General features: G+C 52.9%; 11 protein-coding genes across 11 annotated transcripts; 4 read left to right on the top strand and 7 right to left on the bottom strand.

Annotated features, from left to right (window-relative positions):
• Nucleotides 1–132: 132 nt before the first annotated feature.
• Nucleotides 133–1,605, bottom strand: SNOG_02536 (hypothetical protein; the record flags this gene model as incomplete). Its single annotated transcript, XM_001793086.1, has 3 exons — nucleotides 133–1,233; nucleotides 1,304–1,516; nucleotides 1,575–1,605. The coding sequence occupies 3 exons, from the start codon at nucleotides 1,603–1,605 to the stop codon at nucleotides 521–523; spliced, it is 957 nt and encodes a 318-aa protein (XP_001793138.1). The 3' UTR covers nucleotides 133–520.
• Nucleotides 1,606–1,731: 126 nt separating this feature from the next.
• SNOG_02535 (hypothetical protein) lies at nucleotides 1,732–3,402 on the bottom strand (the record flags this gene model as incomplete). The annotated part of the gene is made up of 5 exons (XM_001793085.1): nucleotides 1,732–1,980; nucleotides 2,029–2,074; nucleotides 2,123–2,865; nucleotides 2,937–3,041; nucleotides 3,378–3,402. The coding sequence occupies 5 exons, from the start codon at nucleotides 3,400–3,402 to the stop codon at nucleotides 1,733–1,735; spliced, it is 1,167 nt and encodes a 388-aa protein (XP_001793137.1). The 3' UTR covers nucleotide 1,732.
• Nucleotides 3,403–3,601: 199 nt separating this feature from the next.
• On the top strand, nucleotides 3,602–6,114 carry SNOG_02534 (hypothetical protein). The gene is made up of 3 exons (XM_001793084.1): nucleotides 3,602–4,116; nucleotides 4,168–4,546; nucleotides 4,621–6,114. Exons 1-3 carry the CDS (start codon nucleotides 3,821–3,823, stop codon nucleotides 5,896–5,898), a joined length of 1,953 nt encoding a protein of 650 aa, XP_001793136.1. The 5' UTR covers nucleotides 3,602–3,820; the 3' UTR covers nucleotides 5,899–6,114.
• Nucleotides 6,115–6,442: 328 nt separating this feature from the next.
• Nucleotides 6,443–7,680, top strand: SNOG_02533 (hypothetical protein; the record flags this gene model as incomplete). The annotated part of the gene is made up of 3 exons (XM_001793083.1): nucleotides 6,443–6,470; nucleotides 6,508–7,476; nucleotides 7,529–7,680. The coding sequence occupies 3 exons, from the start codon at nucleotides 6,443–6,445 to the stop codon at nucleotides 7,678–7,680; spliced, it is 1,149 nt and encodes a 382-aa protein (XP_001793135.1).
• A 112-nt stretch (nucleotides 7,681–7,792) lies between these two features.
• SNOG_02532 (hypothetical protein) lies at nucleotides 7,793–9,100 on the bottom strand (the record flags this gene model as incomplete). The annotated part of the gene is made up of 1 exon (XM_001793082.1): nucleotides 7,793–9,100. The coding sequence occupies one exon, from the start codon at nucleotides 9,098–9,100 to the stop codon at nucleotides 7,793–7,795; it is 1,308 nt and encodes a 435-aa protein (XP_001793134.1).
• A 211-nt stretch (nucleotides 9,101–9,311) lies between these two features.
• Nucleotides 9,312–10,073, bottom strand: SNOG_02531 (hypothetical protein; the record flags this gene model as incomplete). The annotated part of the gene is made up of 1 exon (XM_001793081.1): nucleotides 9,312–10,073. One exon carries the CDS (start codon nucleotides 10,071–10,073, stop codon nucleotides 9,312–9,314), a length of 762 nt encoding a protein of 253 aa, XP_001793133.1.
• Nucleotides 10,074–11,092: 1,019 nt separating this feature from the next.
• Nucleotides 11,093–11,609, bottom strand: SNOG_02530 (hypothetical protein; the record flags this gene model as incomplete). The annotated part of the gene is made up of 2 exons (XM_001793080.1): nucleotides 11,093–11,372; nucleotides 11,518–11,609. The coding sequence occupies 2 exons, from the start codon at nucleotides 11,607–11,609 to the stop codon at nucleotides 11,093–11,095; spliced, it is 372 nt and encodes a 123-aa protein (XP_001793132.1).
• A 1-nt stretch (nucleotide 11,610) lies between these two features.
• Nucleotides 11,611–13,338, top strand: SNOG_02529 (hypothetical protein; the record flags this gene model as incomplete). Its single annotated transcript, XM_001793079.1, has 4 exons — nucleotides 11,611–11,801; nucleotides 11,867–11,904; nucleotides 11,968–12,038; nucleotides 12,217–13,338. 4 exons carry the CDS (start codon nucleotides 11,611–11,613, stop codon nucleotides 13,336–13,338), a joined length of 1,422 nt encoding a protein of 473 aa, XP_001793131.1.
• Nucleotides 13,339–13,611: 273 nt separating this feature from the next.
• On the bottom strand, nucleotides 13,612–15,357 carry SNOG_02528 (hypothetical protein; the record flags this gene model as incomplete). Its single annotated transcript, XM_001793078.1, has 4 exons — nucleotides 13,612–13,638; nucleotides 13,663–13,931; nucleotides 13,984–15,178; nucleotides 15,271–15,357. 4 exons carry the CDS (start codon nucleotides 15,355–15,357, stop codon nucleotides 13,612–13,614), a joined length of 1,578 nt encoding a protein of 525 aa, XP_001793130.1.
• Nucleotides 15,358–16,394: 1,037 nt separating this feature from the next.
• SNOG_02527 (hypothetical protein) lies at nucleotides 16,395–18,188 on the top strand (the record flags this gene model as incomplete). Its single annotated transcript, XM_001793077.1, has 4 exons — nucleotides 16,395–16,422; nucleotides 16,475–16,587; nucleotides 16,632–17,207; nucleotides 17,262–18,188. 4 exons carry the CDS (start codon nucleotides 16,395–16,397, stop codon nucleotides 18,186–18,188), a joined length of 1,644 nt encoding a protein of 547 aa, XP_001793129.1.
• A 488-nt stretch (nucleotides 18,189–18,676) lies between these two features.
• Nucleotides 18,677–20,891, bottom strand: SNOG_02526 (hypothetical protein; the record flags this gene model as incomplete). Its single annotated transcript, XM_001793076.1, has 4 exons — nucleotides 18,677–19,676; nucleotides 19,761–20,356; nucleotides 20,407–20,514; nucleotides 20,580–20,891. 4 exons carry the CDS (start codon nucleotides 20,889–20,891, stop codon nucleotides 18,677–18,679), a joined length of 2,016 nt encoding a protein of 671 aa, XP_001793128.1.
• Nucleotides 20,892–22,554: the final 1,663 nt, after the last annotated feature.

The raw sequence follows: 22,554 nt of genomic DNA, 5'->3' as shown, positions 1-22,554 counted from the left end.
CATAGCAACGCGCCAACTCACAGCCCTACCCCACCCTATTGGTCCTGCCACGTTGGCCCTGTTTACAGCAGCGAGACAGCAGTGAGTGGGCGTGCTTGATGGATGCCCACGGGATGGTATCAAGAAGAACGTGAACAAAAGAATAGATATTTGCAATGTCTGGCAGCAACAGAGTCGAGTCGCCTGAATATACACAAAATAAGAAGACGCTTGCTAGCATCCCATGTGGAGTAGGACGTAGTGGAGAAGTCGCCGTCACGCCTTCACTTGGTCCCCAGCCAGCTCATGCACCTCGTTGTCTCTTGTCCAGGTACGCTCCCGTCATCGTGTGTCCTCCACTGTTCTGCCTTCGACTGGGGTATCGTGTGCAATGCTATGCAAGCCAAATCAAAATCCCCAATCTTAAACTCCCAAACCAGTCGTCCAGAAACGAAGAATCGACCAGTGTCATAAATGTCCAGGCCCGTCAGAAATGCATCGTGATTATTATACCCCACATCTGTACCCGCGTTGAAACGTATTAACCTATGTTCTTGAACATGTCGTCGGCGCCCAGGCTGAGCGAGTCCTCGCTGACCCCGAACGACTTGAGCTCGGGAAGGGCTGGCGGCGGTGGGCCCTTCTTTTTGGGTGGCTGCACAGGCTGCACAGGCTGCACAGGCTGCACAGGCTGCGAGACTGTGCGAGCGCTGGAAGCGGGCCTCGAGTTCTCGACGCCCTCGGGCACGGAGCCGATCGTCTTCTTCTTGCCAAACCAGCTGCTGCTCTTTCTTCGCGACAGCGTCGGCGCCTGGCTGTTAATGGTGGCAGGCGAGCCAGGCCTGTCCGACTTGAGGCTGTCGTTGGACGGAATGGAACGCAGGCCCAGGAATTTTCGCACCGAGGATGGTCGTCTCTGCGGACTCGTGGGAGACAGGGTACTGCTGGCCGCGTCGCTGGACCGAGGCTGCAGCTGCTCTCCTCCCGCCGACTCTCCGTTGCCATTTGTTCCCTCGGCGGCCCTGTGTGGAAAGACTGCCGACTGCGGTGTGGGATGCGAGGACAGCGGGCCCTTTCCAGGTGTGGGCGGGCGAGGACTCTCGGGCGGCGAATCGGGCGGCGCGGGAATCGCAGGTGCCCTCTGTGAGAGAGAAGTTGATGGGGCGTCAGCGTCAACGGCTTGTACTTGTTGCCCGCCATGACGAACGCCGGTATGGGATGTGCTGTGTCTGCGGCGTGGTTGCAGGTTGCAGGCTGCTGGCGTGCAGTGGAGCTCAGGCAGGAGCAATTGATGGCCGCGGGCTAGGAAATAGTGACTGGAGACCTGTCGCGAAAGCCGCAGGCAGGCAGAAGCTCAGGAGGTGCTCGGGAGCGAAGGCTTCGGTAAGGTTGCTGAGTTGAGCAGGGGTCGCTTCTCTGCGCAACACGAGGCGAGGGCGGCGCGTGGGGACGTTGCGGACGTTGCGGACGTTGCGGACGGCACGGCGGCAGCCCAACCACCGCAAGCAGTGAATAATAAACAGCTCGATTACGTCGGCTACGTCGGTTACGTCGATTCCGCCGCTGCCCCAGCACGCTTCCTCTGCTCCCAGCACGCCTCACCAGTCCAGCGCCGCAGAAATCCATGGCAACAAGCATCCCTCACGCGACTAGCCACATCAGGCAGCTACCGCTTGCTTCGAGTCAGGGTCAGGAATAGAACAACTGGTATAGCACAGTGCAGCTGCTCGCCATCAACCTTGTATTTCCGACGTTATCTGGTCTTGCGCTGCTGCATCTCGTCTAACTCAGCTATCTCGTCGAGCAGCTGGCAAGTCTCCAATGGGTTCGCGATCCACGCTGTCGTGCAAGCCAATCGTGCCTTGAAATCATTTGCCCCTGCACTCAAGAACTGATCTCCAACGTGCAATGTCTTCCCACCTTCGATCCCTCCAAAGATGCGTTGGCAGGCCAATACACCCCACGACTTGTCTCCAATGTCTACAAACACATCATTGCCACCTGGCCAGTATGTTAGTCACGTTTTCACACGGTCTGCGCTCGACATACCGTTGAAGGCGCAAAATGGCAGTCGCTGGCCAACCTCAGACATTTCCTAGTCCTGTCAACATGCGAAACGATAATAGACATTGGTGCTGCTAACCAGTATCTTCTGCACAATCAGTACAGTTTCTTCCAGCGTTTCCCGGCAGAATTTCTGCCCGTCCTTTGGTATAATGCCGACTGCTCGTTCCTTCCGGACAATGGTCGCTGTCATTCCCATGTTCTTCACGGTATCTCTGAGCGAGGCTTCCGCGATATCTAGCAGCTCCGTTATATCGGCGTCGGTCCAGAGCATCATTTCCTTGAGCAGCCACTCTGCCCTTGGTACCAACCTCAATAAGCTCGGGCTGTTTGCGTCAAACTTGAAGCAGTAATTGCTCTCTCCACCCATGATAATGAGGTTCTCCTTGGCGTCTGGTGCTAACTCTTCCTGGATCTTATTCAACAGACCATACAGTCTTTCGTAGTAACGGTGAGCTTCGGTGTAGCCTGCTGCTGTGACAATGCCGATCCTAGAACCACGTTTCATAAGCCGTAAAATCTTCTCGATGACCGGATTTTCAGGCGTCAGGTTCAGGCCGTCATCATACAGCGTGACATCTCCGTCAAAGGTGACAAGCTCCAGGGGTCCGCTGCGGACGAGCGAGATCAGCTGCGCGGTATTGAGCACCAGTCTTACATCGTTGAAGGATGGAGGAACGAAGCGTCGGTAACTGATGCTACGCTGTCTATCTTGCCAGATAAATGCATCATGAAGCGCCAGGGGCGTGAAAAAGTTTGCGATTGACGGCACCAAATGCTTGAGCTTCGATCGGTCTGCTTTGCCGGCCTTCTGGTGTTCGACTGTTCACGTACGGTCAGCAAAAGCATGGGAATGTAGAAATACTAACACGACTATATCGAATGAGACTTACTATGATCGTTGATCATATACTCAACATCTCTGAAAATCTCAGCATAACGCTGCTGCGCTACACTTGCTTGCTTCTCCACAGATCGACCATCAGGCTCAAAGACAGCTGTGGGCTGGGAGTGTAGGACAAAGGGCACTGCCAGAAGACCCTAGAACGTATTTCGTGAGAAGATGTACTTGAATTGGCTATAGACCGGAAGTACCTTGATCCATTCAATCTGTTGGTCTACATTAGTTGCAGCCCTAGATAGTTGCTCGTGGACAAGTTAGTACACATACAAGCTGATCTCTACGATGTGTCTTGTTAAAATGTTAGCAGGTGATATCCAGTATTTGGCGCTTGATATACCTTGAGCGCATCTGCCGGCTAAGTTAGCATGCCGCTTGGTGGGGTTTAGATGTTGGTGGATGCTGCGTGTTCAAAGCCAAGGGAGGGACGCACATTCTACTCTGTATCTGGTCGTCATATTGCAGGAGGTCTGTCAGCGGGCAGAAGGGCGTGGGTGACAAAGGTTATAGACGGGTGTTCTCCGTTTGTGAGTTCAGGTACCGTGACCTCAACTCGTTGTCGGAAACCGCCGCTAGCCGAAGAAGGAAAAGCAGCAAGCACACGTGGAGGTCTGCACCGTCAAAGAGAGTTTGCACAATTGGAGTGTGGCAGCTCTTGCCCAGCTCAGCTTCACGCAATTGGTCAATTGCAACGGTCACATTACATGCACACTTGCACAGGTGTGAAAGCAGGCATGGGAGCTTAATCGATAAGGCAACCAGGAAAGGATCGACGCTAGTGAGCTCCCAGTCTCAAGCAAGGGCACACCACATCCAACAAAGTACCGTCACAACATATCACCCAGTTAATCAAGCTTTTGGCACGCTGCTTTGGTCATGTCTGGGTACGAGTCGCTCGCAGATGTGACGCTCCGGCCATGGCCTGCCGCAAAAAAGGAGGAGCTGAGTCCGCAGGATTTGCTGCTCCAGATTGAACAGCTCGGAACGGAGCGTGGACACCTTCGCGATGTCACAGAGAAATCTTTGCAGGAGGACATGGCTGCTGGCAAAGGTGCCTCAGAAGAAGCTGCAGGGAGTTTGGAGCAAAAAAAGAAAAAAAAGGACGCGACATCGAGAGAAGAGCGACTACAAGAGGTGCTAAAGGCTCAGCACGAGATGTGCATGCATATGGAGTAAGAGCGCACCGCGTAGGGATATCATGCGACTGGTACTAAGTACACTAGATGGGCGAAATTCGCTGCCACCAACACGGTCGACCTCATTTCCCTCATTCTCTCCGCCGACCCGAACAGACGCTCGCTCGCGAACTTCAGTCATTCTATGCAAATGCAGGGCTTGCAGCAAGGCCTTCCCTTCGGTGCTTTTGGTTTGGGCAAAGAGAGCCATGTCCATCATGACCGCAAACATGACGAACAAGACGTTTTGAAAGAATACGCTCATCGGCAGGAGCTTGTTTCCAAAGGCGCTAGAATGGAGGCGCTTGACCGCGCGACAGACGACATACTCAAGGCTGCTCGCAAGTTAGAGAAGGAGGTCCGTCGTGAGACTAAATACTGGCAGGAAATCGTGTCTATCTCCGACAAGGGCTGGCCAATACAACGAGTGCGCCAGGATATGCGCAACGTGCCTTTTGCTGTTCGTTACGGACACCCTGAAGGTATGTTGTATTCTTGCAGCATCGCATTAAAGCTGACGTCTGGACAGCTAGCAATCACTTTAAGGCACGAGGACTTGCACCGCTCCGCATGGATAAGGACGGCAGCATCATACTCGACCCTGCCTTGGCATCGAAGCCGAAATCGCTGCGCGTGCGAATACGTCAAGATGGAAATGTCACAGGCACGTCCCATCTTCCGACGGCGGTTGGTGAGAGCGATACCACCATCGAAAAGACGATCCAACGAACCCGAAATTCTCTGTTCGAAGAAGAGCTGTTCCACGAGATGAGCCTAGAGGCCCGACAGCTGATGGCACACGGAGTGGATTATCGTGATTCTATCATACACATTGATGCGTCCGGATCGGCTGGTCAGCAGAGATCGATGACTCTACTCATCGACTGCATACCGTTAGAGGGCCCTAACCCTGCGAGCCAGGAACACGCAAACGACTGGCTTGCGCAGAACATCGTGGAGGGACTACGCTTGTTACTCACGCATGAGCAAAGCATGCGCCTCTACCGGCGCACCCAGGTGCCACCTCCCTTGACTGGTCAAAAGCGAGAGAAGCAATCTCCATCACTACTTCGCACATTACTGGCAATCTTCCACCACCTACAAGGGGTGGACTCGCTGTACGGCTATCTGAACACTGTCGCAGAGACGCTAAAAAACGCTGGGCTCCCCATCGAACTAGACACAACTCGTGAGGTGTCTTGGGCTCGCCTTGCCAACACGTTGCGAAGCTCCCCTAAAAAGGGAATATCCGCGGCTGATCAACTGCTAGATATTTTCTCAAAGCCTTTCGATGGAAGAGCCACTCTGACGTTGCCAGCTCTGGGTGGCACGCCGTCAGAGAGCATTACCTTATCTACACGTACGGTGATCGGCCAGCCGACGTTTGGTAGTGAACACAGACTCACACTGCCATCTACGCTAGCTGCAGATCTTGGGTTGTTTCCGCAACATAAATTCTCGTCTGTTGAGGAAACAGTGTCCTACCTGGATTGGGTTCTTTCTTTGAATATAGCGCATCGACAACTGAAGAATCATTTCTCGACTAGGGCCGCCATCAAAGGAGATGATGCAAGAGTGACGATCCGGGGTAAAAATACCAAAAAGACAGCCATTGCTGATTCAGACATCTTGATTCAAATGCAAGATGGCAAGCTTCGTGCAACAGCGACGATTGCTGAGTCAGAAGAGGGAGCAGAAGAAGCAGAACAATCATATACATGGATAGGTAAAGAAGCGAGCATGTCACTCACGGAGAGAATCAAGAGCTGGGTTGGATGAAGACGGGTCTTGAGTATGTTGATTGTAACACGCTCTCACGGGAAATGATGAACACGACTCGCGATGGATTGGCGCTATTGCCAGATTCTCCAACAGCCAGGCGGTACCTGCATGCCCACGAAACGTGCCGCAACGCCGTCTCCGGGAAAGCGGGGTTGGTAGTTATAGTGGGTCTGCTAGCCGTAGCCTCTGTATCAATTCAACTATCCCGGTTCAGATCACCAATACCACCCTCACTTGTGACATGTACATGACGTGGAGACTATTCGCATCCGACTTAGACGCCAGCAAACTAAGGCGGTCCCCAGTTTAAGCCAAGCATCCGCGTGAGGTCATTAATGCAGCTTCCCAAGCTAGGGAGTATTTTAAGAACAATGGCTCACGCAATGGCGAACAATTGATTTCGTTACATGTTTGAGACTATGTATTCAAGATTACTGCTTGCCGCAAGCGCATTGCTTCCAGCCCTCTCAGCCCAACACCTAATTCGGGACCCCGGCGTTGCGGGGCCGCCGCTTGAACTCGTACATCTCTATAATGACCAATGGCCGACTGGTACTTCCCAATGTCATGTATACATTGAGCTTGATGTCCTAACAAATCCCACAGGCATAACCGTCTCCCGCAATGGCCGCAAATTCTCGAACTACCCAGCTGGCCTTGATTCCAACAACACAAACACGGGTAGCAACCAAAAATACCAAGTCGCCGAACTGACTGGCAACTCAACGGAAACACCCTATCCAAGTGTCGAGATTAACAACCCGCCTGGCGGTGCTGTCAATTACAGTACGACGCCGCCCACGGGCGCAAACTATCATAATTACCTCATCGGCGTACAGAGTGTGGTCCTGGATTCAAAAGATCGACTCTGGATCCTTGACACGGGGCGCGCACAACTCGAAGACGGTACCCTCGTTCTCGCCTCGTACGGCGGACCAAAACTAGTAGGCGTCAACATTGAAGACGGCAGCGTCATCAAGACGATTGTGTTTCCAAGCAACGTTGCGTTCGGCGACAGTTACTTGAATGACGTACGCTTCGACTTGCGCCCCTCCATGTCTGCGTCGGGTCAGGGAGTTGCGTACATCACCGACTCGAGTAGCGAGGGACGAAATGGGATTGTCATGGTTGACTTGGGAACGGGTGAGAGTTGGCGCCATCTTGACAACATCCCCGAAGTGAGTGCCGAGCGAGGGTTCGTACCATATGTTTGGGGCCAGCCATTGTATTACATTCCAGGGCCAGACCAGCCGTTGACTACAGTGCCGTTGGGAAGCGATGGCATCGCATTGTCTGCTGATGGGGAGGACTTGTACTTTGGGCCAGTCGGTGGACGTGGACTGTACAGCGTCTCTACTGCGAGACTGCGTGATCGCAGCCAGTCTTCTGAGCTTTTGGCACAAGCAGCTGTCAAGAACCGTGGTCAGCGCGGCGTCAGCGATGGCTTCGAGACAGACACCAACGGCCTCATTTACGCAGGCAACATGGAGCAGAATGAGATTGGATTTTACAATCCAGCGAATGGAACCATGTCTCTGTTCACGAGGGACCCTAGAATTAGTTGGGTTGATACTAGTAAGTCTATCTTCTTTTCGAAGATAATGTGCAGGAACTCACGGAAATGCAGTGTCTATCGCAAGTGACGGTCATCTCTATTTCACGGATAATCAGCTTGCATTCAGCAAGGCCTTCTACCCTGGCACGGACAGGAGACAGAGGCCTTTTGCTTTGTTCAGAGTCAAGTTGCCCAGCAACGGCACTAGGGTAAACTTGCAGTAGCAGTGTGGCTGAGTGCGGGAAGAAAGTAGCTGATATCATACTTGAATATATAGACGTATAGCACCAATGTGCAAGGGGTATCTCAAGATTGTGTGCTTCGTATGCACAATGACTAGCTCGGTAGCATGGCCATGCTCGTCATATAGTCGAGCTGCGATCGCAAGCCGGCAATGACAATGTTCTTCTCCTTGACCTCCTTCGTCTTCTCGGTCAACATGCCTTTGAGTTGCGCATTCTCTTTTCGTAGCTGTTCGAGCTCGGCATGAGACGTGGAGAGGACGTGGTATGAGGGGGTGGAGCTGTTCAGGGAGCTGGCGGTGCGAGGTAAAGAGGGATCGAAAGCAAAGTCGCACGAATGCACAGGCTGCTGCGGCGCAGTTCGGACTTGATGGCTGGGACGAGGCAGTATGGGTGGCTTGGGAGAGACGTGTTCGCTGTCTTCCTGTGTGTCTTCCCGGGCTTCTGCCTCTTGTGCCTCTTCTGCGTCGTCGTCCTCGGTGTTGACGCCGTCTCCAAGCTGCTGCCCTGCTGCTTTCCTGGCCCGCTTGATCTGGGCACGTATGTTGTAGACGTCGCGCTTGAAGATGTGTATGCCGGGCAACCGAGCGTGGAGCACGTCGACGGTGCGCCCTACACCTCGGTCTCTACCCTGGCTCGGCTCGCTCTTGCGAAGCATTTCCTGCTCGACAATCTTCCATACCAGGCCACCACGCTCGAGGCTGTGGCTTGGCTTCTGGGAGGCGCCCTGGGCCTCTTCGCCCTCGTCGTCGTCCTTGTCGGCGGGGCCGGCGTGCATCTTGGCCAGCTCCTCCTTTGCCGTGACACCGCCAACGCCAATTCGCCCTCCAACCACCCCCCAGGTCCTCTTCCGCTGCAGCGCCCAGCCTTCACTCGGGCGGCCCGCGTGGTTGTGGCGGGGCTCGCCCACGCGCAGCAGCCAGGTGCCGTCCTCCTGCTTCTTGCCTTCAACCCACATCTTGCAGCCCGTCTTGTAGCTGACCCTGTTCTTGCGGATGCGCGTCTCGGCCGTCAGCTTGTGTGTGTTCTTGGGCTGTCCGTAGCAGACGCAGGCAAGCTTGATGCGCGAGCGGTTCTTGGCCGTGGTGTTGATGGAGAGCGCGTAGCCGTGCTCCGAGGCATGCGACTGCGCATAGTCGTGCAGCGCCTGCCAGGAAGCGTGCGTGGACGCCTGGGGAGGCGTCATGTCGAACTGCTCTGAAGCTGCCCCGCTTTGCAGCTGCTGCGTGCCCTGTCCCTGAGACTCGTAGTCGGCCGCATCGTAGCCCGAGTCGTCATGGTGGAGCGCGATCGGGAAGGACGCGTATTTTGCGTTGGGAACCGCTATGCCATTGTATACGGCGACTTGTTGTTGTTGTTGTTGGGTAGCATTGGGAGCACGAGATCGGAATGTCGCTGCCATGAAGCGTGCAGCGGGGAGCCTCCCGACGTCTTTTGCCCGTCACCCGTGTCAAGCCATAGCGCCCGAGCGCCCGAGCGCCCGAGCGCCCTAGCCACAGCGCCGTAGCGCCATCTGATAAGCGAGACCTCTCACCCGACATCACACCAGAACCTTACTCGATCTTGCATGCACGTGTACATGCAAACCATTTGCCTGTGTTCCTACTGATACATCATGCCCATGGCTTCTGGCCATGCATCACCACTACCTCAAAGTACGCATGCACTTTTCTTTCCTTCACGCCGTTCTTGAACTTTGCGATGAACACCTGCGCCTCTTCGATACTCCATCCCATCACATTGGTCAGTAGGAAAAGACCCCAGCCTTCCGCCCCTTGCGTTATGTGCAACAAGTTCCACCTCCCGAGTTCCTTCATATGAGCATCCGCAGGCCACCCATTCACCGGGACTTTATAAACTCTCTCTTCCACATTCTGGAACCCTTGGTTTCGCAGGTATGTCGACAGGTTCCAAACCTCATAGAACGACTTGCCAAACTTTTTGCTCGCTTCATGGAACACGTCTGACCATTGCGAAAGCACATGGTCGGGCGCAAGAGTACCGTCGTCCGACTTGAACTGAATGCTCATCTCGAGCTGATGAAGATAGCCGCCCGGCTGCATGTGTCGGTACACTTGAGCATACAACGCAGGCCAGTCCGCTATGCTACCATACAGGCCTCGAATGTTGACAAAGTCAAAGTGCGAAGTCGGATAGGTCCACGGTGAAGTCACGTCGTCTAGCTCGAACTTGCAGTTGGGAGGTGAAAAGCTAGGTTGGATGGGAGATAGGTCGACGCCAATCAACTCTGCCCCAGGATGCTCGTCTGCCATGTCCATACACCAGATGCCCGTACCGCATCCAAGGTCAATGATCCGCTTAGGGTCTTTTATGGGTGCTAGGTGCAGCTTCTGGCCTAGAAGTATCAAGAACATGTGATGCGCGATATCAAGTTGATCATTTTGCACCTCGTCGTTGGGTCCCCAGTATTCGCCCTCCCGCAGCTTGTGGTATCTACGCCCGTTCTCATAGCGATGCCTCCAGATCGTCGACGGGATTGATGTTGTGTCGCTAAGGTGGTCGTCATCCCCATATGCCGAATCGGATTCCTCTGTTCTGGTATCGTCCTAACACAATTCAGAATGAATACTGGACGCTTGGAATGTATGTGTGCATGTAGATACGCATCTTCGAATATGAAAGAACGATGGTACCGCATCTGTACGTACCTGGGCTGCAATGACAGGATTGGCTTGATGCGCGGTCGCCGAGGGTCCCTCTGTAAGCCCTGCTGATTCTGTCGACAATGAATTGCCTGTAACTTCCCCCTCCGAGACTCGTCCTGGCGACGTAGTAGCAGGAAAGTTTTCGGTAGCCCTCGTTGACGGCCCGAGAGTAGCCGGAGCCATCGGAAATGATGGTTCGCCTGCCTTCCCTGCGTCTGACATAATTGCTGCTATTTGCTTCAAGCTTCACCCTATAAACAAGTGCTATGTCGCTCTACTGCGGCCTTATACGCGTAATAGTTAGGATTGTGAGTAACAATCGAGAGTCAAACCCCACGCCTGGAATTGGGAGCGAGGACTAGTTGTGGACCCTGCAGAGACTCTGGTCAATTAGGGTTCTGGGCTGACGGAACCACCTGCATATGGGTACGTGCTTCGGTGGGTAGCAACGCGGTTGTCAACTAGGTCGGGCTTGCAGGAATACCGCACCTTTTTACCTCCGGTGGGACGAAACACGATTGGCATCCATACGATTTCCAGCTTTGCAGCCAACAAAAATATAAGAGTAGAAATTTATTTACAGGACGGCAGAGATAACACAAATCTTGTCATAAAGTAACTTTTCACTCAATTGTATCGGGCCGTTGTGCTACTGCTACAGTTGTGGCTACGAAGCGTCCCACTGGAGCTGGTAAGGTGCGGTACGTAGCTCAATCAAGTATAGCGGATCAAGCGTTCGACAAATGCATTCCCGGTGCTGGTGTAATTACGTTCAGGGTACTGATTTCGACGTCTGTAGCCGCAGGAATTCGATCAGATTGACTACAAGTCTGCGCAACTGCGAGGAGTTCCATGCCTTCGAATCCGTTCAAATTAATGGACAGCTTTGGGTCAGGTTCTGCGTCGACGCTTGCGTCTTGGTTGGAAAAAAATCCAGCCATGGATAGGACTTGTGAATCCTGATTCGGGAACAGCCCCGCAAGCTTCGCGATGTCCCGCACACCGGGTCTAAATGGCTGCAGCGACATGCAAGTTCGGAGATGACGCCCTCTTCGTAAAAGAGTGCTTGAGCGAACCGTGCCACCTCCGCTATTTTTCTAGATGCCCATGGGTTACCCCGCTAACACTTCCTTGCTGGTGACAAAACATTTACCTTTTATGTCGCTCGCGGGTTCTTGGCACCGACTCATCAGCCCGTTGCCCAGGTGTAGTCCAGCTGCCTGAAATAGCAATCCCTTCCAACATCATGGCTTCCGAGTCGCCCGACGAGACGGTCGTGGGCATTGTCCTTCGACTCCTGCCTCCAATCACTCTGCTGATATTGGCTTACCACGTGCTGGGTCGCCTAGAGGAGTACTGGCGCTTGAGGCATTTTAGTGGTCCAGCTACGACAGGAATATCCTGGTGGTGGCACTCCAGAGCTGTCCTTTCTGGAAGGTAAGCAGACCTCAATACACGCATTGTATGTGAGACATGCACTGACTTCGTACGCCAATCTCTAGGTCTCACGAGTTCTATGGGCACGTAACGGAGAAATATGGTATGCTTAACGAGTTAAACATAGGTTCTTAGTGTTGCAGTCCCCAGTTCTGACAGCGCGTAGGACCGATCGCACGAGTGGCTCCGAACCACCTTATCACAAGTGACGCCGAGTTCTGGGCAAAGATCAACGCAGTAAGATCACCATATCAGAGATCTCCATGGTATTATCATGCTGCACGATTCGAGCCTGGCAAAGATAATGTTTTTACGGATTGTGATAACGATTGCCATGATGCACGCCGGAAGAAAATGGCTGCCGGAGTGAGTTCTAACCATACTTGTTCTTAAGCCTGATAGTAACACCTCACAGTACTCGGGCAAAGAGAATCCCACACTGGAGCCATCCATTGACACCCACGTAAAAGAGCTGGTAGATCTTGTGGGCAAATATGCAGCATCTCAAGCTTCGAATAAACCATCGAAGTCCATGGACTTAGCTAAGAAGATTCCATACTTTACTCTGGACGTAATTAGCCATGTCGGCCTGGGCGAATCCTTTGGAGATCTGCTCGCTGACAACGACCAAATGGATTACCTGAAAGCCTCAGAAGAAGGACTGAAGATCGGCAACACCGCGTTTGCAATGGGATTTGGCTGGCTTCGCAACGCAGTAATTATTGGCCGAGCCATCAGCCCTTCTGAGCAAGACCAAACTGGCTTTGGCAAGATGATGGCGGAGGCGCGCAAAATTGTCGATGCGCGTAGACTCAAGTCCACAGAGGCCAAGTCAGATATGCTTGCATCGTTCATTCGCAATGGTGTCTCTGGCGATGACCTCTTCCAAGAAGCTTTCGAACAGATCATTGCTGGCTCAGACACAACAGCAGCCGCGATTCGAATCATCATGTTATACATCATTACTCACCCGCGTGTCTACCGGAAATTACAACTTGAGATCGATGAGGCCGTCAAGTCGGGTGTGGCGCCGGAGTCGGGTGTCGTCTCAGACGCAGAGGCACGCAAACTACCATATCTCGGGGCCATCGTGCGTGAGGGTATGCGTGTCCACCCACCAGTCGTCAACCTCTTCTCTCGGATTACACCCGCGTCAGGCGATGTTGTCACGATTTCGGGGAAAGAATATCATATCCCAGGCGGCACTCTCATCGGATACTCGGCATGGTCTATGCATCGTAACAACACTTCCCTTTACGGACCTGACGCCTACATCTTTCGTCCAGAACGCTGGCTCGTTGAAGATGCCGACAAGCTCACCAAGATGACCAAGACCAATGACATGGTCTTTGGTTACGGGAGGTGGGTGTGTCTCGGCAGGAACATTGCGTTGATTGAGGTTCACAAAGCTGTGTTTGAGCTCTTTCGACATTTTGATTTTGCGTTGACCGATCCGACGAAACCATGGGAGACACATAACAGCCTCGGCCTTTTTGAGATCAGGAATATGTGGGTAGACGTCACGTCTAGAGAGTAAAAACGTGATAGACCAGTTCTATGTGATAAGCGATCCAAGTGTTAGTCAGTCTGAGGTTGCGTATTTCCTTGGTGAATAAAGAGCATTTGTAACTATCATTTTGAGCTACTCGATAGATATCACAGGGACGTTTAGGAGTAGTGTATCAGTCCATCTTTTTCCAGCTCATTATTTCATTACTCATCCGTCGCGGGGTATACGTAAAAGGGGATGTCAATCTAAGACCAAACAACAAAACGTTGCTCATTACTGCCATGTTCTCTTTCACTGCCCCTATGCTGGCCCAGGAGCTTTTCCGCCCTGTGGACCAGGCAGATGGCTTACACTTGGCATATCAGCGACAGCGGCAGCTGCGTCATCGCGCTTCTGATTGCTATCCTGGATGATCAAGGGCTCAGTGGGCTGCTCAGTCGCCACACTAGATGCAACAGGCTTGCGCTTTGGCTTTTCTCCAAAGATGGAGTCTGCATCCTCATTAATAGAAGAGGCACTGCTTGCGCGGGCAGATTCGCCTTCGTCAGCAGCAAGGCGTTCTTTTTCGAGACGGGTCTCGCGACCACGCTTGTGGCAGTACCAGAACACGAAGAGCAAGACTGCGGTGGATCATGAGTACATTTCTTCTGAAGCAATGGTATTTGTACTTACGGAACACAGCCAAACTCATGATGAGATTCGTTCCTGTCGCCAACATGGGAAAGCGGAACTTGAGGAAGTTGACGATACTCCTCAGCGCAGTCGCGACAGCGCCTTGGGCCGTCACCAGACTCTTTAAGCTCGGGATAGTCGGAAGACCAGGGATCTTCGACTTCTTGCTCTTGGTCCCTGCTCCAGCAGTCTTTGCATCGAAGCCAGGTTTCTCGGCCCCAGCAGCTAGCAGCTCCGGACCTAGTGTGGCGGTCAATTTGGCAGGCAAGCTCTTGACCATGTTTTGCAGGAACGGAGGCAAGCCGCCGTACATTTTCTTTAATTGCGCGTCGTAATCGGTGAACAGCTTCTCGAGATCGTTGTATGCTGTGGGTGCGCCGTTGATGATATCCTTGAGCACTTGGGTAAACTTGTTGAGCAACTCTTCAGATTCTTTGGTGAAAGAGAAGACACGGTTGTTCACGGCTGAAAGGTTCAGCTGGTCGAGGACGTCGGTGAGCTCCTTGTTTTCCCTCCTCTGCTCCTCCTGCTCATCGGCTTTGGCGGCTTCAGCAGCAGATTGCAAGTCATCCGCCATTTTTGATCTGTCCTTTGCATTCAGTTTCTCGGTCTTGTCCTTGCCGACCTTGTCCTCTCCCTTCTTGAACCTGTCGAGCGAGAAATATGACATGACGCTCTTCTTCCTGTCCAGCCCACCCTTTGCCTTCTCCTTGCCCTTCTCACCGCTCTCTGCTGGAACCTCTGGAGGACTCGTGGGCAGCGGCAGCTTTTCGGCGCCGTCGAGAAGCGCCACTTGCGGGTCTCTTCCCATCATCTTCTTCTCTTGAGCTTCGGTCACCTCCACTGGCCTTGTGGGCAGAGGAGGAGCCTCTCCTTCAGGCTCTGATGCGATAGCTGCGAGGCGCTCTAGGAAGACCTGGTCCTCCTCATCCAATACGGGCTCTGCTTCGGTGTGGTCGGCGGGTTCTGCCACGGTTGGCGTAGGCGCCGTCGGCACGGGTCCACTGGGTCCGGCAGTTGTGGTCGCGGGTTCTTGAATCTTTGGTGGCTCCGGGGCTTTGGTGGCTTCTTGAACTTGAGCAGTGTCTGCCTTCTTTCCTTCACTCTGTGGCATGAATTGCTTGGACTGCCTTTTCAGCTTCTGCAGGTACGACGACATCTCTGGTATTGCTGCGTCTACGCGGCTAAGGGTCGGCTGTGACGCGGGGGGTTGTGAAGTAAGGTTTCAGATATGCCGACGTCTATGAGGCGACAGGAGGGTTGTACTGGCAAGAGGGGCGATCTCACATGTAAGAGGAAATTGAGCTTGTCGTTGTGGCGCTGCCAGAAGCCCTGATTGCGGACGTCTCTGCTGTCCAAGGAATACTGCGTCATGGGCAGGGATGCTCATCTAGAACCCAGCGCCACATCAAGCGCTAGCACGTGTCAGCCTCCGCCACCTCGTCTCCATCACCAAAACACACATCGATCGTAACGCAATAGTCACCTGTGTCGATACCGCACCTGACACAAAAGCATGGGATCCCTAACGAACTGAAGCCCACGCGCGTCGAGACGGATGATGCGGACGTGTCCATGCTACTACTCGAATATAAACACGTAGAATTCAAGGTCCTTGAAAAAAGAATCTCGTGGAGTAGAGAACTCTGATAGTGAGTTGCATCTGTCTGCCATGGAGCTACATATTTCCAGTCTCGCTTCTCATAGAGTTTGCAAACATTTCAGTCCACACAAAGTTGCTGTTCCTTATATCGACATAGGCTTACATTTTCTGTCTGGCAGATATATGCTCTGCAGGCTTTGGCATTGTAATTCAGGATTGGCGGCTCTCACCTTGAAGTCTGTTCATCTTAAACCGGCAATGACAACAATGTGTTCATGGCGGCGGCGGCGGCGAGCAGCAAAGCCAAAGGCGGAAACAGCGAATGTTGGTTCGCTGCGTTCCCTGGCTTTACAGGCTTCGCTTTGGTACTTCTCTTCTATCTCACTCTGAGTTCGCAATCCTGTGCCATGTAGACAACGTCTCTGCTGCTGTCTGATTAAGTACCGCACTCAACAAAGTACATGTAAACCACCCCGTCACCTTGATCGCTTTCTGAATACCATCCTCCTGATTCCTTTCTACTGCCACTGCTCTCTTCCAGTCGTCTTTACTTAACTCTATACGCCATCCAATAACGGATCATAGTGCGTTGGGAGCCGACAAGTGCTTTGACGGCGAGAATTTGCCCTCCACTCTCACCTTCGGCTACTACATCCCGCTGACCCACCCCGCAACACGAACAATTAGAACAACTCGCTGGGTACTTCAAGTACTTGTAATTACTAGACACAGCAACCAAACACCAACCTTGGACTACTACAAGTCCTCAATCCCAACAACAGCCAGGAACTACAACGGATCCACCACAATGACCGACGACACTTTCATTTTCGACGGTAAGTGTTTCCACGTCATCTTTGAGTGCGCGGTTTACTCACAAGGCTACAGGCGGTGAGCCCATTGACGAGATCAACATTGGTGACGACATGGCCGATGTGGAGATCTCGGGCAATGGCGACGACGAGGATGAGCTCTTCGACTACATCGAGGTCCCAGAAGACGTAAGTGAATCAAAATTGAAGTATACAAGAACTAAAAACGCCAGCCCGAGGATGACGAATTCAAGCTGGATGGCCCTGATGACTTCGACGCCGTTGATGAAGCCGCCGCCACCGCCGGAGAAGAAGAAGATGATGATGATGATGATGGAAAGGGCAAAGGGTACGATCCCGAGTACAACGACAACGTCACTGGTAATAAGTGCAAGCGTGTCAAGTTTGCTTTCAATGCCGCCACCACAGCCTCCGTTCAGCGCTCAGCTATGCGCACACAGGCCGACAATGCTGAGGCCTTCTTCCTAGAGGAAGACGATGTGCTTACCACCAAGCCCTCTTCTCGTGTCCCTGGTACCTTTGGTCGCGTGAACCGCAAAAAGGGTGAGACCCTACCGGCGTATCATAAGCGCGTGTCTCATGAGTTGGACTCGGACGATGAACTCATGATGGAGATGCGTGAGAAGGGATTCAGCGACCGCCAGATTTCTGACAAGCTGGCAAAGGATGGTCGTGTTCGCTACGACCAGAAGTCCATCTCTACGCGTATTATGCGTATTCGCTTGGCCCAGGCTGGAAATGTCGACACCCTTCTCAAGGATGGGATGAAGGAATGGGAGTTCGATGATGTAAGTGCTTGTGCAGCAAGCATAACCTTGCATCTTCGTCTAACACTGCTATAGGACTGTCTCCTCATGCAGGCTTTTGCCCTGGCCGACATCGAAGTCAACTACGAGGTCGAGCGTATTCGTGCCTGGCGCTTCCGCAAGGTATCCGAGTATATGCGTCGCCTTAACAAGGAGGCGCTGTTCTCTGCCAACGCCTGTCGCGAGCGATACGACGCGATTGTCAACGGTACAGCGCAGATCCCAACCGAGATGGATGATGATCCAGACACCCGTCGCTACGAGCTGGAGAAGTATCGTGTGGCCCGTGAAGAGGCTCGCATGAAGGAGAAGAATGAGAAGCAGGCTCATGAGGTCAAAGAGCGCATGGCCAAAGATAAGGCCCGTATCTTAAACGCCCAGAAGGCCGAAGAAGTTGCACACAGGCGCCAGCAGAAAGAGTCCGAGAAAGCCGAACGTGCCCTGAAGCGCGCGACTGCAGCACAGGTCAGGCTCCAGCGTGCAGGCGAGAACGCCGCCGCAAAGACCAAGCGCAATGCGCAGATCCAGAAGCAGAAAGCTGCTCTAGACAAGACCATCTCCAAGGCAAAGGGTAGGGGCAAGGCCGCTTCCACCACAAAGCAGGCGCCGAGCCTGAACGATACCTTAACTCTCACTACTTCCAAGGTCACTACGGATACTCCAGATCCGCGCAGCTATCTCTCCGTTCAGGACCTCTCCAAGATGTGCGCCGATCGAGGCTTCGTTACCAAGGGCAAAGACAAGGACGAAATGCTTGGTGAGCTGCGCGATGCCGATGAGGAGTGGTCACTTGCCGACTTGCAGAAAATGTGCCGTACCAAGGGCTTGAACGTTGGTGGCAGCAAGTTCCAGCTGAGGTACGACTTGGCGTATGCTGCTGCTCAGGTGTACAAGTCGTTCCGTGCCGGTGCCATCGCTGCCGACTCCGCCAACGAGGACGTGGTCATGGATGAAGAGGAGTAGATGGCTACGAGATACTCTAGGGCGGTGATGGATGAGACGACATCGCTGCGAGGATGCCTTCGTCATGCTATACCTGGTGGGTCAAGGTGGAATGGTTTTTCGAGATGCTCCCAGATGAGTAATGCAGGTGGTGCTGAGACATCACAACATGACATGTATGCACCCCCGGTGCAATAATATGTTTTTACAGAATCATAAATGTGCGATATTGCAATACAAACACTTTCCTCTTATAAAGTAAGATGTGTAATATAAGCATGTATTTATTATTAGCTTGCAAGGGGCGTGCTTATTAAGGCTGGTTACAAGCCATAGGTATACTCGGTGTGCAGTCCCGACGCTGAAGAAATAGCCTTCCCACAATCTTGAGCTCTTCTCAGAGCATGCGTCATCCGTCCTATTACGTGGGCCAAATGCATTGAGTCGTTCCAGCATCCCCCAAGGCCTTGCGCCCTGGTTTCGCACACGACATTGAAGACATCCAGCTTTTACCAACACTCCCACTTCTGGCCACCCATGGCAATAAGACGATTAAAAAGCTCGTCCCGCAACGGCATGGCTGTCAATCTCGTGTCGACACCCTTGCGGTCTGTGATTACAATGCCGTCCGCGACTTCACGTCCCATTGCCCAACCCACGACTAATTTGGCTTTCCATCCATACCCTCCCACTTTTCGCATCTCCTTGATGTCGCCTACAGGGATAGACCAAAGCGGATGCAAATCCTCACGGTCAGCAGTGCCGATCCTTTCAATGGTGTTGTCGGTCGAGAAGGCGATGCACGGAATCGTGGCCTTGGTAGTAATGTACAAATGACCCTTCTTGCCATCGTGTCTGGATTTGAATTCGATAGGGCCTGAGGTCATGTCGGCACCTTTATGCGGCACGGCGCCCAGGCGGTTCTTTGCGTGTTGAGAGCCCACGGCGGCCTTGACCTTGTCTGCACCAATTGCTGTCTTGACGCCTCCCTTGGTTGTTCCACGGAAGAAGTTGACGATCTTATTGCTCTTCTTGCCGCCGCGGTTCGAGTCCTTGGCGTTGTCAATGTCTTCGCCTCCTGTTTCGTGCGCGGTGAGGGGATCATGCGCCATGGCTTCATCGAGCTCTTCTTGAGTAGCATTTAGGGGCCAATCAGCACCCGTAGCGCGCAGCTCTTGGTCGTTTACATCCACGGGCTTGTCCTCTGGTGGGTGATCAACATGTGGTGGTGGCGGTAAAGGAGCCTTGTTAGCCTCGCCGACTCGTAGTAGGGTGATGGCGAGTTGAGCGTTGGTTGGCACTCCTTTCAGTAGCGTGTTGCGGAGCTCAAGAAGCTTCTGCCAGTTGGGAACCTTACGGTTCAAGAGGTCAATACCGCGTGTGATGATCGGATCACCGAAGAATCCAAAGCCAACCCCGAAAGTAAGGCCCTTCATGAACATGGAGGAGGTAATGAAGAGTGATATTAGTAAGAGTGGGGCGACAACGGCCGCGAGACGATAGTGATACCTGTTTTTGGGAAACGGAGGCGTAGGTTCTAACATGCTAAATTTGTGTCAGTTTCCGATTTTGGAGTGTGGATATGAATCTTACTTGGCGAAGCGTTCCCAAGTATCTGTTACGTCTGCGAGCCCATGCATAACAGGGCGCATCTTCGTCCACATTGCAGTCTCCATGGGAACCTTGGTCTTGTCGTGATGCTTAGACGGTACCACACCCGCGGTGATGTCCTTCGCATCTGCTGCACCAATGGCTATTCGCGTGGGGTCTGGAACAAGTTTTTCATGTGCGTCACCTTCCGGCGGTTCGCCCTGTGGATGCTTGCCTGTAGCACTTGACAGGGCCACCGAAGCAATACCATTGACGAAGTTCGACGCTTCTTGCTCAACGGCTTCTCCTTTGTGATTCTCAGCAGCACCAGTGGCACTGTCGGTGCTTCCAAGCACTCCTGCCCTGGGCTTCTGTACACCTCCCTTAGAGCTGACGAGAGCGAGAGGAGCAGGTGGGAACATGATTTCGCGTGCTGGTGGGTAGACGATGAGTGTGATCAAAGTGATGGAAATCAGAGGCATGATCAGATTCAGAATCCAGGCAAGAAAATAGGCAGTGCAGAACCATGCGGTTCTGCGAGTCTCTCGCCACGATCGTAATCGAACAATGTGTTTGCCGAACGACATCATGCCTATTCCCTAGTATGGTATGAATAGAGGTCAATAGAATGCTGAGCCACGAGACTTACAATAGTCATGTAAAGGCGCTCGATATTGGCACGTAGCTTGTCAGGTGAGAATTCCTCCTCGTCTGCGATGTTCAAGTCCAAGCCTCCGGGGGCAGCTGTGGTAATTTCCTTTACATGATACATTTGCTGGAAGTGATTAGTTCAGGACCTTCGAGTCGGGATAATAGTCGCACCTTGTTGAACCGACGAACGAGTAGCCATAGATCCTCGTTTGACAGACCGCCAACAAGAGGCCTGGCGACATGTTCCTTTGGTTCGTTCCAACCAAGATCTACGACTTCTTCATCGTGCGGAATTTGTGCAACTCCCGCCTCGGTCGGATCAGCTGCCTTTGCTGCTTCCAAAGCTAACGCATGGCTTTCCGTAGGCGCATCGAGTAGCGTAGTTGTCGTGCCTTCGTGAGCAGTCGGATTTGTCTCCGGTACGGGAAGTAGGTCCAGAGGATCCTGTCCCATGTCTTTGAAGACTAGTCCTTGAGTGCCCATGGTAGATGGCAGGATCGTCTGCGAGGATGATTGTGAAATAGGCGACCGAGAGGGTGGGTGAGTTCTCTGGGCTTTGGTTGTTGCTCAGCAAGGCCTGGCTGAACGGTTAGGCTATCTGCCGTTACGTCACTTGCACTAGACTGGACTGGAGGCGATGACGGCAAGCCACACCATCACAGTTGCAGAAGGAATGCGCGTCCATCATAGAATCCATCAGGATACAGCCACTCTCCAAACTGATTGTGGCGTTGATAAAAGATAGTGCGGCTGGGTATGCAGAATGTCTCAGATACATGCTTCATGTTTCCCATGTACGCGGTATGGCATGTCGCTAATCCATGCGTCGATCAAAAGATCGATCGTGATCCTCCACATTTCAAGGTTATGTCAAACGAGCATAAGCATCCGCACTTGAGTCTTTTACCCTGTCAGAGGTCTCAGCATGTGTCGTTATGGGCCCTTCGTGGGTTACTAGATGCCTTCAAGGATTGTGCGATACCTGGAAGCGCTTGTGTGACGTCATTGGCTGGCTGAACGTTCGCAAGGCTGAGGCACCACTGAATGCCGTACCGTCGATGACACCGCCCAACATGCCAAAAGCAGACATCCTGGACGATATGGAAGCCCCACGAAGCTTGATACATATGGATTTCGTTTCGTTCTGGCACACAAAGATCCCTGGCCTTTTCTCAAACCGCTCCACAAGACGGCACACATTTCAACCGCGGATCTCATGGGCGATCTGAGTGTGCACGTGACAGAAAAAAGCAAACGTGAAGGCATCTTCGGCAAGACTCCTCGTCAGGTCTTGCTTCTAACTACGTAGTCAGGCGCGCCTGAAGCGACAGGGATCCGAGTCATTTTCCCCGCTTGACAACATCTCCTACAGTGGAGCTTGGGTGTTGTCTGGATGTTCAAGCACCCCTGTCCCTAGTGGTCCACGTTGCCACCCCCCAATTTGTTGGCTAATTCCCGAACGTTACCAACCTAGCGGACTTGTGGATCAACGACTACCAGCAGCGCCGCGATGCGAGAATGGCAGCAAGCACGACAGCTTAAGCGTTCTTCACCAGCTCATATGTCTTGTGTAATAGTCGTGACAGTTTCGATTGCCGCCTTGCATCAGAGAGGTCATCCTGACCTCAACTATGTTTCACGGTGGTAGAATGTTGATGGTCACTCACACGACTCGCCTCCAGGGCCGTTGTTGTTGGCCGATCGATGGACGTTGACAGCCTTGGAAGACGTCGGAACGATGCTTCCCTCGGCACCATTTGCATCTGATTTTTCCTCTCTACCCGGCTGAACCTAACATACCGCCCATAACTGCCGGTTACCCCAGGCTATGTACCCCACAATGTAAAATATGCTCCGCGAGCTACCTACCTAGGTAGGCAGTGTAATATGTTTCACCGAAGGCTAGCCGCTCGACTAGCCCTTTTCACGCCTCTCCCGAACACCGAAGTTTTGCCAACCAAGCATCCGGGGATGCGAATCCCCGCCAAAAGCTTGAAAGCTAGTACGGCTATGTGCGCAACTAGTCGCTCTGCCGTCATGAAGTCATGTTCAGAGAGCAGCATCCTGGGTGTCTAAATAGAATGCGAGTCATGCTTGTGGACCGTCAAGACGACTATATAGTGCGCTTGTGAACGAGGCGGTTTTG

This window comes from Parastagonospora nodorum (genome assembly GCF_000146915.1).
Source record: "Parastagonospora nodorum SN15 chromosome Unknown scaffold_3, whole genome shotgun sequence".
NCBI lineage: Eukaryota > Fungi > Ascomycota > Dothideomycetes > Pleosporales > Phaeosphaeriaceae > Parastagonospora > Parastagonospora nodorum.
Note: the sequence above shows the minus strand (reverse complement) of the source record. Positions and strands in the feature narration are given on the sequence as shown.

Excerpts from the sequence above, each read along its gene's own strand:
- SNOG_02534 (XM_001793084.1), top strand. The coding sequence starts at position 3,821 with ATGTCTGGGTACGAGTCGCTCGCAGATGTGACGCTCCGGCCATGGCCT. Across the intron at positions 4,117-4,167 it reads GAGATGTGCATGCATATGGA|ATGGGCGAAATTCGCTGCCA; the intron begins GTAAGAGCGCAC and ends TAAGTACACTAG. Across the intron at positions 4,547-4,620 it reads AGGGCTGGCCAATACAACGA|CATCGCATTAAAGCTGACGT; the intron begins GTGCGCCAGGAT and ends GTATTCTTGCAG.